The sequence below is a fragment of the Heterodontus francisci genome, chromosome 6 (assembly GCF_036365525.1).
Source record: "Heterodontus francisci isolate sHetFra1 chromosome 6, sHetFra1.hap1, whole genome shotgun sequence".
NCBI lineage: Eukaryota > Metazoa > Chordata > Chondrichthyes > Heterodontiformes > Heterodontidae > Heterodontus > Heterodontus francisci.
The window spans coordinates 38997143-39012396 of record NC_090376.1 but is presented as its reverse complement, the minus strand read 5'-3'; the positions used below and the strand labels follow the sequence as shown (position 1 = coordinate 39012396).

At 41.9% G+C, this 15254-nt stretch overlaps 1 protein-coding gene across 3 annotated transcripts in view; it reads left to right on the top strand.

The window, feature by feature from the left end:
* Nucleotides 1-15254, top strand: part of pds5b (PDS5 cohesin associated factor B) — a 261787-nt gene that overhangs the window by 134443 nt on the left and 112090 nt on the right. For all 3 annotated transcript variants that reach the window (XM_068033499.1, XM_068033498.1, XM_068033500.1), the window contains exons 11-12: nucleotides 5009-5154; nucleotides 6194-6345. In XM_068033499.1, the coding sequence (XP_067889600.1) occupies nucleotides 5009-5154; nucleotides 6194-6345 (298 nt within the window). The remainder of the gene's footprint in view (nucleotides 1-5008; nucleotides 5155-6193; nucleotides 6346-15254) is intronic.

The following is a 15254-nucleotide window of genomic DNA, read 5'->3' as shown; positions in this document are numbered from 1 at the left end:
ACTTTTAAATTAGCGCCCTCCTTGAACATTCTGCTAATATGAATAATTTCTCTCTATCTCCTCTGTCCAGTTCCCTCATGACTTTGAACACCTCTTAAGAATCTCTTCTCGACCTTCTCTAAGGGGAACAGCCCCAGCTTTTTCAATCTGTACATGTACCTGAAGTCTCTCCTCCTTGGAACCATTCTTGCAAATCTTTTATGCAGCCTCTCTAATGCTTTCCCATCCGTCCGAAAGTGCGGTGCCTAGAATTGGACACAATGTTCTAGTTGCGGCTGAGACTGTTTTTTAAAATTTTTTTTTTAAAATGTTTTTTACTCGTTTTGTGGGATGTGGGCACATTTATTACCCATCCCTAATTGCCCTTGAATTGAGTGGCTTGCTAGGCATTTCAGAGGGCTGTGGGTCTGGAGTCACATGCAGGATGGGACATTTCCTTCCCTAAAGGACATTAGTGAACCAAATCAATTTTTACAACAATCAACAATGATTTCATGGCCACCATTAAACCAGCTTTTTAATTCCTGATTTATTAATTGAATTCTAATTTCACCATCTGCCGTGGTGAGATTCGAACCCATATCCCAGGGCATTAGCCTGGGCTCTGGATTACTAGTCTAGTGACATTACCACTATGCCACTGCCTCTTCATCATAACTTCCTTTTTTTTGTATTCCATGCATCCATTTATAAACCGCATGATCCTGTACGGCTAACAGACTGCTTTGTCAACCTGGCCTGCCACCTTCAGTGATTTTTGCACCTGTATCCCCAGGTCCCTCTGCTCTTGCACCTTTTAGAATTATATCCTTTTATTTTTACATTGCCTTTCCTCATTCTTCTTTCCAAAATGCATCACATCACACTTCTCTGCATTAAATCCCATCTGCTACATGTCAGCCCAATCCACCAGCCTGTCTGGTGTCCTTGCAAAGTCCATCAATATCTTTCTCACGGTTCACGATACTTCCAGTTTTGTAACTTGCAGATTTTGAAACTGTACCCTGCACACCCACATCTAGGTCATTAATATAGAACCAGAAAAGCAGTGGTCCTAATACTGACCCCTAAGAACCCTACTGTATACTGTTCTCCAGTCTGAAGGACAACCATTCGTCGCTACTGTTTCTCGTCACTCAACCAACTTGTATCCGTGCTTCTACTGTCCCTTTTATTCCATCGGCTTCAGCTTTGCTGACAAGCCTGTTAAATGGCACTTTGTCAAACTACTTTTGGAAGTCTGTGTACACCACGTCAACCCTCTGTTAGCTCATCCAAAAACTCAATCAAGTTAGTTCAATATGATTTGCCCTTAAAGAAAAATCTGTGCAGGCCTTCCTTAATTAATCCACATTTCCTCAAGTGATAATTTTGTCCTGGATTATCGTTTCTAAAAGCTTTCCCACCACTGAGGTTAATGGGAAGTTCCAGGATATTGACCCAGTGATGAAAGAACTGGTATAGTCCAAGTTAGAATGGTCTGACTTCCATGTCTTGAGGGGTACATGATATAATGGTGTTTCCAAGGATTGTTGCTCGTCTGTCTTGTTGGATGAGGTCACAGGGGTGGGAGAGGCTACCATGGTAGTCTTGGTGAACAGACTGGAGAACCGTTGCAGTGCATCCTGTAGATAGATGGATCGCACTACAGCAGTGCATTGATGGGGTTGCCATTGAGTCTGATGACAGGAATGCTAATCAAGTGAACTGTTGTGTTCTGCATAATATTAAGTCTCTTGTGTTATTGGGGCTGCACTTGTCTGGCAAGTGGTGAATATTCCACCACACTCCTGATTTGAGACTTGAGGTGGATGAGTTTGAAAAGTCAGAAATTGAACCACATATTGTAGAATACCCAGCCTCTACCCTGTTCTTGTAATCATGGTCATGATACAGTTGGGGCAGTTCAGCTACTGGTCAGATGTGACCCTCAAAATGTTGCCAGCAGGGAACTTGGTATTAGTGATGATGAAAATCGGGGAGATGGCTGGGCAGTTATTGGTATGGCCTGAAGAAAAAGAAACTGGCAGAAATAGTGCCTTCATCAAATTAACCATTCTGAGAAACTGTTGGGTATCATCCAACTGTACTGATGGATAGAGCCAATCAATAGTTCAGCTATGCAATAAGAGACCTCTTAGTTTACTGTATAACCTGTGCATATATGTATTGTAATTGTGGCCTTGATTTTCCCCACACAATTTTTTGTCTTGCTGCCGGTAGTTTTCTCGTTTTTGTAATTGTTTGGGAATCAATACTTACTGCACTGAGTCTCAGTCAACACCTAATGCCCAATGATTTACATACATTCCTCATACTTTTCACAATTTGTACACTTCATTTACATGAAATGCAAGAGTATTCTGTAATGCCATATATCTCCGTTCCTAATTTAAATAGGTTTTGGAGAACCCTCAAATGCAGTGTACAAGGTTAAGTGTGAAATCCATGGGAGTAATAAACTGCAGCTAGATGGATATTAGAAGATTGGAATTATTTGGCAGTATTCAAATTAGAAGCTAGGTTTGCATTGATTACCTGATGAGCAGATGAAGTGTGTAAGTTTCAAAATGCATGTTATTCTAACCACAGATTATTAATTAGCTGACGTTAGAGTCCAGTGTGCTGAACTTGCTAAATGTTTAAAATGCTAATAACAAATTCTATCTTGCAGTGAAATGATCACATCAGTATTAAGATTTTCTATTGGTTTCAATTTCTTACTGTGCATCTTCTAGATTGTTTAATATGCCAGTGAGAAGTGCATATTACTGAATCTAGCATATGATTACCATATCAGCCTGTCAACAGCAACTGCTGGGCTCATCAGAACTTTAAACATACCAGGATATTCAATATTAAAATAGTAAAATTTTAAATTGCAACAGGAAAATCCCTAGTGGTTAGAATATGCTTTATGGTTACAGGAGATGTGTTGGTATATTGTAAGCAGAGGAACAGGAGTAGACCTTGCAGCCACTCTTATTCCCTTATTCAGTTAGATCATGACTGATTTGTACCTTAACCCCATTTACCCTCATTTTTGTCATGTCTCTTGAAACCTTTACCTCTGGAAAATCTATCGGGTTTTTTTTTTTTGCCATCTAAAAAAAATTCAATTGCCCAGCATTCACCAGCCTTTCAGGGGAACCAAGTTCCAGATATCTACTACCCTTTGTGTGAAGAAGTGTTTCTTGATTTTGTTCTGAATGGCTTCACTCTAAAATTAAAATTAATATTATGCACTCTTCTGAACTCCCCACCCAGAGGAAATAGTTTATCTATGCTATTGAATTGAACATTAGCACTTTAAACAAAAATGCCATCAGTTTAGCTGTTTCTGAATATATAATTGCCTCACCTGGCTGGAAAATATTTCAGCCTGCTGATGGGGTGAATCTATAACTGTACGCTTTAATAATTTTCTTTTAATTTATATTTTAGAACATCTAACGAAGCAAAGATGAGGCGCTATCAGTAACTTGCAGAACATAATAGTTCAAGAATAAGTATTAGTAATGTTGGTGGATATTAGTGTTGGCGAACTGTTAAATATGTCCGAAGCAAGGTACTTTTTAAATTTGATCAATACAAGAAACTGTTCTTCTGAAGCCCACTTTCTACCCATTTTCCCCCCTCCCCCAGTGACTAATGGTTCCGTTAATTCTTCAATCAGAGAGCAGATACTTAGCTGTTTTCCTCAGATGTGTTAACAAAAGGTGCACATGTTCAGGAAATGAATTCCGCTAGCTTTTTCTTCCTTCACTCATGAAATCTGGTGTTCCAATAAAATGCTCCACGTAGTAGGCTGGTGGTAAATGATGGTGGAATCTAATCTAATTCAAATCCTACTTGAGACCAGTATGAACTTTTCGTCTCATAGTCCCTTTTGTTCTTCCTGTTCAAATGCTACCTCGCAAAATAACACTCAATTTCAGCTCATTTCTCTCCTTTCCACCCTCCCCCCCCCCCCCCCCCCCCCCCCCAATCCTAGTCACTTCCCCCAGGTATAATTCCCTCCCTAAGCCTCTCTTTCTTCCTTTGTGAAATGCTCCACAAAACTTTGACCAAGCTTTTGCGTATCTGCCGTAATAAGTCCTTATTACGTGTTGAATTTTGTTTGATGATGCTCCTATGAAGCACGTTGAGATGTTCTGCTACGTTAAAGAAATGTTGTTTTTGTAACCTCACACTCTGGTCTGAAGCCAAGGATCCTGACCCAAAGCCTTAGTTTATCCGACTCTGAGAATTCCTCAAGGAGTATACAAGAATGGCATTCAGTGACTTTCCGTAAAAAAAGCTCATCATTGCCTTTTTAGCCCTTTCTTCACCCTCTTGCCCCAAAAAACAGGATTGGGATGGGAGCGTGAACTTTGGGTGCAATACTGTGCTTCAATGTACAGTTATGTTAAAATAACTGGAATAAGCTGATATGTAAAATAATTTTGAGCTGCTTTTTTTCTTAAACCCTGCTTTGTGCAAAACTTTATTTCTGTTGCAGACTGGATTCAGAGAAAATGTTAGTTTTGATGTTTGTCCCAGAATTTGGGTTCTGCGTGCTGTAAATTAGGAAGTCATCAGGTGCTATTTGCAGCTAATGTCTTATTTCCGGTGTTTGCACAAGTCGATAAATAGAATTGATTTTTTTAAACTTTTCAATTTGTTCCTCACTGGCAAATGTTCTACCATTATTACATATTGCTACAAAGATTTGTTTACCAATTGCTGTAAAGCAAGAATGAGGTGAAAATTTTGGATATTCTCCAAACTTTAGTAGTAATACCAATAAATTTTCATAGGAATTTCTTTGCAGTTGCATATGTTCCAGTTTTAGTCGGGATATATGTTCCTAGCTAATTGGATTCGTCATTGTTCAGTAAACAATCCTGAGATTCCAGGGCAGATTGCCTTGTTCAGAAAGTGAATGTAGAAGTGTGAAGTGACTTGATGGGAAAATAGTATTTTGCATTGTATGTTGAGCTGAGCTGTAAAATTTGATCTTTTACAGAATTTCTCAAAGTCCGATCACATGATCCAGAAGAAGCAATAAGGCATGATGTCATTGTATCCATTGTAACTGCTGCTAAAAAGGATCTCTCACTTGTTAATGACCACCTGCTAAACTTTGTAAGAGAAAGAACATTAGACAAACGGGTAAGAAAATTTCAATATTTTTCCCCCTCTTTCCCTTGTAATGTTATGCGACTTTCAATTTGTTCCTGGGCTGGCATTGACTCTTTTATACTGTTCCCCAGAAGGTCCACAAGAGCAGCTTGGAATAGCAGTCCTTTCTTTATCCCGTCTTTTCCTTTTTATAACCTCTTTCCTTCCTTCATTTTGAAAAGTATCTGGGTTTAGATCTTCAGTTCTTTAGTGTGTCACTGCTGAGGTCAGGATATCACTATATGGTGAACTAGAACTGCTAAATTGCTTTCTGTCATTTCTCTTGTGGCAGATTTTGTGTTTCATTGTAAAATGCTGATGATAGAAACCTGGAGTTAATGGCATTGTTTTTTTCCAATTAGGAGGATGGAACAAGATGGGACCACAGATTTCTCTAATTTTTAGACATGTACAGCAGTATCACCAGTAGTTCTGGTGGGAAGGGGAACTGATATGCATGAGATAGTTGATGTCATCTACCTAAGTTTTCTCCCGACTATGAGATTCTTCATGAACCCTTAGCATACCACTTCAGCTGACCTGGGATGAGTGCTGACCACTATGGAGTTTCTGGTCTACCTCCTATAATTTACAGTTTAACCAAATATCTTAAGTAAATTGTCGCTGATTAGAGGTTACATTTATTTCCCAATAGTGCAACACATCCGAGATGCTTAACACATGCTTAAGCATTACTGTTGCATAAATATTTATAGATATGTCATACATGCTTTAAGCAGCATGACTGTAAAGCTGCTTGTTGTATTTGCAACACTGTTGGTAACCCACAGCAACAGGTTACAAATTGCTCAGTTTTGCAATGGGAGGTTTTTTGTCTTGTCTTGTTAGATGTGTTGTGTGAATCAGTTCCCCTACCCCTTTAAGTAGAGTACATAATCAAGTTAAATTGTTTGCATTTATACCCATTTGGTTCTTTTCTGGTACATGTATGTTTGCATGTGCATATGTGCACATGAGTGCATGCAATGGTTTCTTCATAAAATAATACCTTTTTTTTCCCCCTCCCCAGTGGAGAGTGCGAAGAGAAGCTATGATGGGACTGGCACAGATCTACAAAAAGTACTGCTTGCAAGCTGAGGCAGGAAAAGAAGCTTCCAAACAGATTTCATGGATTAAAGACAAACTGTTGCATATATACTACCAAAACAGCATTGATGACAAGTATGTGAATATGTTTGTGGTAAAATGTAATGGAGGTGATTGTGGGAATCACCAACTTAGACAGAAATTAGTGTCATGGTTGCATCTGTTATCACACAGTAGAGATAATCAAAACTGCAATTTGGATATTGAATACCTGGGTTGGGATGGGGGTAATCAATTCCCTGCCATTACTATTACTTTGTGTTACTAGAGTACTCTCACATCTTGATTAATTTGTATTGGACTTCAGTTACAGAAAACATGGTCATAATTTTTTTAAAAAGCAAATACCATAAATTCTGGGAATCTGAAATAAAAACATTCGCTGCTCCACCCTCTCCCTTTTTTTTTTATTTTCCTGTCCCTTTTCATGGTCTCTAGCATCATCTTCCAGTTTTGATGAATGTTCATCTCTCTCTCTCTGTCTCTCCACAAATGCTGCGTGACCTGACACTTTCCAGGATTTTTTTTAAATATATAAAATTTGTCTAATTAAAATACTTATGAAAATGTAATTAGATTAGAACATTACAGCGCAGTACAGGCCCTTCGGCCCTCGATGTTGCGCCGACCTGTGAAACCATCTGACCTACACTATTCCATTTTCATCCATATGTCTATCCAATGACCACTTAAATGCCCTTAAAGTTGGCGAGTCTACTACTGTTGCAGGCAGGGCGTTCCACGCCCCTACTACTCTCTGAGTAAAGAAACTACCTCTGACATCTGTCCTATATCTATCACCCCTCAACTTAAAGCTATGTCCCCTCGTGTTTGCCATCACCATCCGAGGAAAAAGACTCTCACTATCCACCCTATCTAACCTTCTGATTATCTTATATGTCTCTATTAAGTCTCCTCCTCTTCTCTCCAACGAAAACAACCTCAGGTCCCTCAGCCTTTCCTCGTAAGACCTTCCCTCCATACCAGGCAACATCCTAGTAAATCTCCTCTGCACCCTTTCCATAGCTTCCACATCCTTCCGATAATGCGGTGACCAGAACTGCACGCAATACTCCAGGTGCGGTCTCACCAGAGTTTTGTACAGCTGCAGCATGACATCGTGGCTCCGAAACTCGATCCCCCTACTAATAAAAGCTAACATACCATATGCCTTCTTAACAGCCCTATTAACCTGGGTAGCAACCTTCAGGGATTTATGCACCTGGACACCAAGATCTCTCTGTTCATCTACACTACCAAGAATCTTCCCATTAGCCCAGTACTCTGCATTCCTGTTACTCCTTCCAAAGTGAATCACCTCGCACTTTTCCGCATTAAACTCCATTTGCCATCTCTCAGCCCAGCTCTGCAGCCTATCTATGTCCCTCTGTACCCTACAACATCCTTCGGCACTATCCACAACTCCACCGACCTTAGTGTCATCCGCAAATTTACTAACCCACCCTTCTACACCCTCTTCCAGGTCATTTATAAAAATGACAAACAGCAGTGGCCCCAAAACAGAACCTTGCGGTACACCACTAGTAACTAAACTCCAGGATGAACATTTGCCATCAACCACCACCCTCTGTCTTCTTTCAGCTAGCCAATTTCTGATCCAAAGCTCTAAATCACCTTCAACCCCATACTTCCATATTTTCTGCAATAGCCTACCATGGGGAACCTTATCAAACGCCTTACTGAAATCCATATACACCACATCCACTGCTTTACCTTCATCCACCTGTTTGGTCACCTTCTCGAAAAACTCAATAAGGTTTGTGAGGCACGACCTACCCGTCACAAAACCGTGCTGACTATCGCTAATGAACTTATTCTTTTCAAGATGAGTATACATCCTGTCTCTTATAACCTTTTCCAACATTTTACCCACAACCGAAGTAAGGCTCACAGGTCTATAATTACCAGGGCTGTCTCTACTCCTCTTCTTGAACAAGGGGACAACATTTGCTATCCTCCAGTCTTCCGGCACTATTCCTGTCGACAATGACGACATAAAGATCAAGGACAAAGGCTCTGCAATCTCCTCCCTAGCTTCCCAGAGAATCCTAGGATAAATCCCATCTGGCCCAGGGGACTTATCTATTTTCACACTTTCCAAAATTGATAACACCTCCTCCTTGTGAACCTCAATCCCTTCTAGCCTAGTAGCCTGAATCTCGGTATTCTCCTCGACATTTTCTTTCTCTACTGTAAATACTGACGCAAAATATTCATTTAACGCTTCCCCTATCTCCTCTGATTCCACACACAACTTCCCACTACTATCCTTGATTGGCCCTAATCTAACTCTAGTCATTCTTTTATTCCTGATATACCTATAGAAAGCCTTAGGGTTTTCCCTGATCCTATCCGCCAATGACTTCTCGTGTCCTCTCCTTGCTCTTCTTAGCTCTCCCTTTAGATCCTTCCTGGCTAGCTTGTAACTCTCAAGCGCCCTAACTGAGCCTTCACGTCTCATCCTAACATAAGCCGCCTTCTTCCTCTTGACAAGCGCTTCAACTTCTTTAGTAAACCACGGCTCCCTCGCTCGACAACTTCCTCCCTGCCTCACAGGTACATACTTATGAAGGACACGCAGTAGCTGCTCTTTGAATAAGCTCCACATTTCGATTGTTCCCATCCCCTGCAGTTTCCTTCCCCATCCTACGCATCCTAAATCTTGCCTAATCGCATCATAATTTCCTTTCCCCCAGCTATAATTCTTGCCCTGCGGTATATACCTGTCCCTGCCCATCGCTAAGGTAAACCTAACCGAATTGTGATCACTATCACCAAAGTGCTCACCTACATCTAAATCTAACACCTGGCCGGGTTCATTACCCAGTACCAAATCCAATGTGGCATCGCCCCTGGTTGGCCTGTCTACATACTGTGTCAGTAAACCCTCCTGCACACACTGGACAAAAACTGACCCATCTAAAGTACTCGAACTATAGTATTTCCAGTCGATATTTGGAAAGTTAAAGTCCCCCATAACAACTACCCTGTTACTCTCGCCCCTGTCGAGAATCATCTTCGCTATCCTTTCCTCTACATCTCTGGAGCTATTTGGAGGTCTATAAAAGACTCCCAACAGGGTGACCTCACCTCTCCTGTTTCTAACCTCAGCCCATACTACCTCAGTAGACGAGTCCTCAAACGTCCTTTCTGTCGCTGTAATACTTTCCTTGATTAACAATGCCACACCCCCCCCCCTCTTTTACCATCTTCTCTGTTCTTACTGAAACATCTAAATCGCGGAACCTGCAACATCCATTCCTGCCCCTGCTCTACCCATGTCTCCGAAATGGCCACTACATCGAGATCCCAGGTACCAACCCATGCTGCAAGCTCACCCACCTTATTCCGGATGCTCCTGGCGTTGAAGTAGACACACTTTAAACCAGGTTCTTGCTTGCCAGTGCCCTCTTGCGTCCTTGTAACTTTATCCCTGACCTCACTACTCTCAACATCCTGTACACTGGAACTACAATTTAGGTTCCCATCCCCCTGCTGAATTAGTTTAAACCCCCCCCAAAGAGCACTAGCAAATCTCCCCCCCAGGATATTGGTACCCCTCTGGTTCAGGTGAAGACCATCCTGTTTGTAGAGGTCCCACCTACCCCCAGAAAGAGCCCCAGTTATCCAGGAAACCAAAACCCTCCCTCCTGCACCAACCCTGCAGCCACGTGTTCAACTCCTCTCTCTCCCTATTCCTCGCTATCGCTATCAAAGATAAGCACCCCTTCCAAAATGGGACAATCTTAAAATTGACACTTCATTAAGATATTGGGTATTCTTGACATCATGGTTTTTGTGACTACCCTCAATGAATGGCTCCACTGGCTTCTGGTCGTTGTCTCCATTTAGCTCAGGGTTATCCAACATACAGCCTGCGGGCCAGAATCTGGCCCACAAAAGGTTTCCATCCAGCCCCCGGGTGTAAACAGTACCCGGGCCGTTCCTCATCCTCGCCAGGGGTCTGTGACTGGAGATGGGAAATTTCCCACTGGCGGCTTCTTGCAGAGTGGCCTTTTTAAAAACATCACACTGTCCGCTTCTTCGCTGCTGAAGCAGGAACACGCTTCCCAACTTTGACAGATTCAAGGTTTTTTGTATTTTTTTTTAAAAGCCTGTTTGAAAACCCTGAATCTGTCTGATGTTGGGAAGCACGTTCCTGCTTCAGCAGCTGTCAGCTGTGAAACTGACAGCACAGTGTTTTTAAGAAACTGACCAACCACAAAATTGCTGTGTTGAGTGCACCTGATCAGTGCAACTGTCAGACAGAGAAACGGGGGGTGTGCGGAGAAATAGATGGGAGTTTGTTGGCAATAGAGTGGATCTGAGGTGAGCTGCTGGACGCCATGCTCTGTTAGCAGTGGCATAAGCTGGATGCCAGCTCTTGAAACAAAATTTAGCATCGCCTAACTTCTCCAGTCAATTTTTACTGTTTTGTTTACCAAAATAAATTGTCATGGTTCTTGGCTGTGAAATTCTCATTGTCGCTTTCAGCATTGACAGCAACAAAGCTTCCTACTGAGGATAATAATTGTAGATCAGTGGCGGGTAGTCAATGGGGAGAAATGAAAATGAGTAATTTCTGGAACCCCAAGCAGGATGGGCCTCGAGTATGGTTGCTAAATTCTTAAGTGTCATTTACTTGATCATCACATCCTTGCACTATATGGAACCTTGCCTGAATCTCTGAGACAGGGCCTTGTATCATGTGCCTGCAGGTTTGTCGGCTGGAGAGTTTGGAGAACTGATATGATGAAGACTTAGCTTTTTGCAGATTGTAAACTTTCAGCCCTCTTGTCTTTTTGAACATGAGCTTTATTTGTTACCAAGTTATATTAACTAATTTCTAATAGATAGCATTACTGCATATCTGAAACTTTCAGTGCCATCGCCACATAATGTTGCTTTGATCACGCAAAAGGTTATGCAATTTGCTGGTGCTTGCTTTGGCTTGGGCACAGTGAAAATTGAATCTTTCTGCTATGTTACTTCACTTAGTGAGAGGGACTGAAGGAAAAAAATTATTCATTTTTAATTGTGCCCCTTCTGGGCTTCTACTTTAATATACTACGGCATTGTGACGCTGTGACACTGAGCGTCTTGAGCATCTAAGCATGTACTAAAAAATAGTGTTATGTCATAATTCAAAAAACACATATATCTAGAGGCAAGTGTCGGTTGTGATTTTTATTTATAATATATATAAATAAAATATAAATTCAGCCGTTATATCAGTCAGTCACTAATCCTTGCCCACTTACGACATCTTCCAAAAAATGTACAGTGCATTACATAACATGGCACTTTTGAAATGGCAGTTTGAGATCGTGCTTTTGTAAACCGTTAAAGACCAGTTTCAGTCTTTGAACTTCTTGATCGTTGCAGAATGGATAAACAATTAATATCCCTAGGGCATTCTGCGGATACACTGGTAATTCTTGGATACAAACATACGAATTAGGAGTAGAAGTAGACCATTCGGCCCCTCGAGCCTGCTCTGCCATTCAATAAGATCATTGCCGATCTGTTCTAAATTCCACGCTCCCATCTATCCCCGTTAACCCTTCATTCCCTCGCCTAACAAAAATCTATCTACCTCTGTAACAAAAATCTATCTACCTCTGCTCTAAAAATATTTAATGACCCTGCCTCCACCACCACCTGAGGGAGAGAGTTCCAAAGTATCTCAAACCTCGGAGAAAAAATTTCTCCTCATCTCTGTCCAAAAAGGGTGACCCCCCCAATGTTAAAACAGTGCCTCCTAGTTCTGGACTCACCCACAAGAGAAAACATCTCTCCACCTCCACCTTGTCAAGACCATTCAGGATCTTATGAACTCCCATCGAGTTTCCCCTCACTCTTCTAAACTCTAGTGAAAACAAACCCAGTCTGTCCAACCTTTCCTCATAAGACAACCTACTCATTTCAGGTATCAATCTAGTGAACCTCCTCTGAACAGCCTCCAATGCATTTACATCCTTAAATAAGGAGACCGAAACTGTGCACAGTATTTGAGATGTGGTCTCACCAATGCCTTATATAACTGAATAACTCCACACTTGACACAGTTCTGTTTCTGGGCACCTTTATCTTTTATATAAAAAAAAATCATCTTGAGTGTATAAGCTTGCTTTAGTGGGGCGAGGGGAAAGGTGGTGAAGTAATTGTGCCTCAACACAGAGAGCACTGTCATCAGAATCTACAGCCCCACTGTAATTATTCTTCCTTCTATAATCTTTACAACCTTGGCTAGGCTTTCTTTAATTGCAACCTTTATCACTAATCGTTCCTCTGCTAAATGCACTTTTAATAATGATGCTGCTTTCTGAAGCTTTTCAAATTCCACTCTTGAATTTCTTAACCCTCCAGCTAGTTCGGTTTGCTAGTTAAGGAGCTTTTTGTCTTTCCCCTTATTACCCAAGTCAGGGCAGAACACTTGGTCCTCCATAATCTTGGTCCACTTCAATTTACCGAGTGAATATTTAAGAACATTTGGTACCTATGGTTAGCTCATACTGGTTTGAAGTTCATCACAAAGTAAGTTTAATTGTATATCTTAACCAGCTGTGGGCTTTACCTTCTGTCCCTCACCTGTCAGTAAGACGGCATCTAGTTTTCTGTTGGGACCAATGATTGCTTCTTGTTCTTCACTGCTGGCACAAGCCATCAAACTGCTACTATCACAGCTCCAAAATGAATTCCCCTCACCCCCACAAATACAATTAAATATAACTCATTATTGTCTGCTTACCTCTGGGACTGATAAGAAGTCATCACTCCGTGTGAGGATGGTCATTCTCAATGCTATTCTCCTGGGTCTGGATGTTCGAGTTTTCTTTTTTTTTTAGTGGTATTTTCATGTCTATCCTTTTATGCTGTATCTGTGATACTCCTGTAGTAAAAATGCTCAAGAATAAAAATTTTGTTTTAAAAAGATTCCTATTTCAAACATCTTTCCTGGTCTACTCATCGCTACAAACTTGGCATAGAGCGGGAGCTGTGTTATAGTCCATGGCTGGAATTTTATGCCCCCTCCCCTCCCCCAAGAACGGGCTGGTGGGAGGTGGGGGGGGTGTAAAATGGAGTGGGAGGCTCCGGGGTGGGGTGGGGGCCCCTTCCCAACTCTCTCCTGACCGCCGCCATTTTTGCACGAGGTGCTAGCCTGCCCCGGGCTAATCAGGGCACTTAAGTGGCCACATTAGAACCTCCGTCCGCTGCCACGAGGATCTTACAGTTGGCAGGCGGGTGGCCTAGGCCTGAGAAAAGCCGCCTATAAAAAGTAGGCAGCCTTCTGACGGCCTGTGGGGTGGGGGCCCCTCATTGGGCACATAGTGCCATATGCCCAATGGAGAGCCATCCCCGGTACCCCAGCGCCCACTTTCTTTGCCGGGGCTTGACCAGTCATCCTCGGCAAGGCCCCAAAAACGTATCTTTTTTTTCCGTGCGCTCTCTCTCACCTTGATCATGAAGCTGCGTTGCAGTCCCAGCAGTGGCCGCCGCTGCCGGTGGAGCTGCTGGAAGTAAGAGCTGCCGGCCCGTTGATTGACTGGCAACTCCATTAGGCGGGACTTCCTGCCTCAATGAGGAGAAAGTCCTGCCTCAGACCAATTAAGGGCCTGGGGACCGTAAAAGCCAGTCTGGATCCCCAGGCCTGGCGGAGGTGGGATCGCCGCCAACTTATTGGTCGGTGGACGGCTCCCGTCCAACAAGCAAAAAGTTTTGGCCAATGTTTTCGTGGTTTTGAGTCCACCCCGCGTTTCCTTTCTGATTTAAGATTTTCTGCAAACTGCTAGTATTTTATTTTTAGTGTTACAACCACTCAGGATAATGCCAGCAATCAAAATATATGATTCTGAACGCGGTGGGAGTAACGCACCATCAGTTCAGTCCAGTCGCTTCACAGGTCACATCATATATTTTTAAGCTTTCCAAATCGAAGCATGCAGCAGCCGAATTGAAACAATCTAGTAACCCTCGAATGAGGCAAAATAAAACCAGGTATCTTTAGCTATCAACAAATTAAGATTTTAGTTTTTTTTTAAAAAAAAAAGTAATTAAACACCACTTAGATAAACCAATATCTAACCAGATAAACCAGACCTTGTATCTTATTTTTTTAAAAAAAAGCTAACTCCCGCATTGGCATACATATACGCAAACTAACAGTAGTTTGGTTTTTAATTAGCTACCCGAAAAAATAGAAAAGAAGTCTTTGCAGATTACGCTTCAGACAAATGGTCTTCTGATACAACACAGTCAGAGTTCACTTATAGCCTTCCAAGGTCCGATGAGAAAAGGGCCCTTCCAGAGATAGGGGTTTAACAGTTCAGTTTGGCAGTTGCAATATTAAACTCTTTTTTTTCCAGCGATGAACACAGCAGATCAACAATTTGTTATTTTTAAGGAATTAATTTGGCTTGAAGCTTTTTAGAAGTTTGAGAGAGAAACTATCCAGGGTCTTAATTCTCTTAGAGAGCGAGCTCTCCTATTTATTTCATGTGCTGGATCAGTCTGTGAACTCTGTGTCACTGCTAGCCAGTTTCAAAGCCAACATGGATAAATTGAAGCCCTGTTCGCCCCCTCTGTATGGTTGTTGCTAGGCAACCAGAATGCACTTTGGCTTACAGTCTCTGGACCTTGCTGCCTTAAAGGCACACCACAATATTTCCCGAGGAGAAAAAAACAGGATCTTGACATGTTTACTCCAGTATCAGTCTCCAACCCTTGATGTCTCCAGGATTCTCCATCCCTATATTCTGTTAGAATTTTCAGGGTATAACAGAGAGCTTGCTAAGTTTGGTAACTGCCACTATTTCTTGCACCAAATAACTATCATGGAGATTAATTATGACCTGAGAATTTGAGCATACATGTACATAACTGGCCTACCCATCCATTGCCAGATCTAGTCTGAGCACGACCATACCTTGCTGCTGTCTGCCAAAATTGCTCACTGTTCCAGC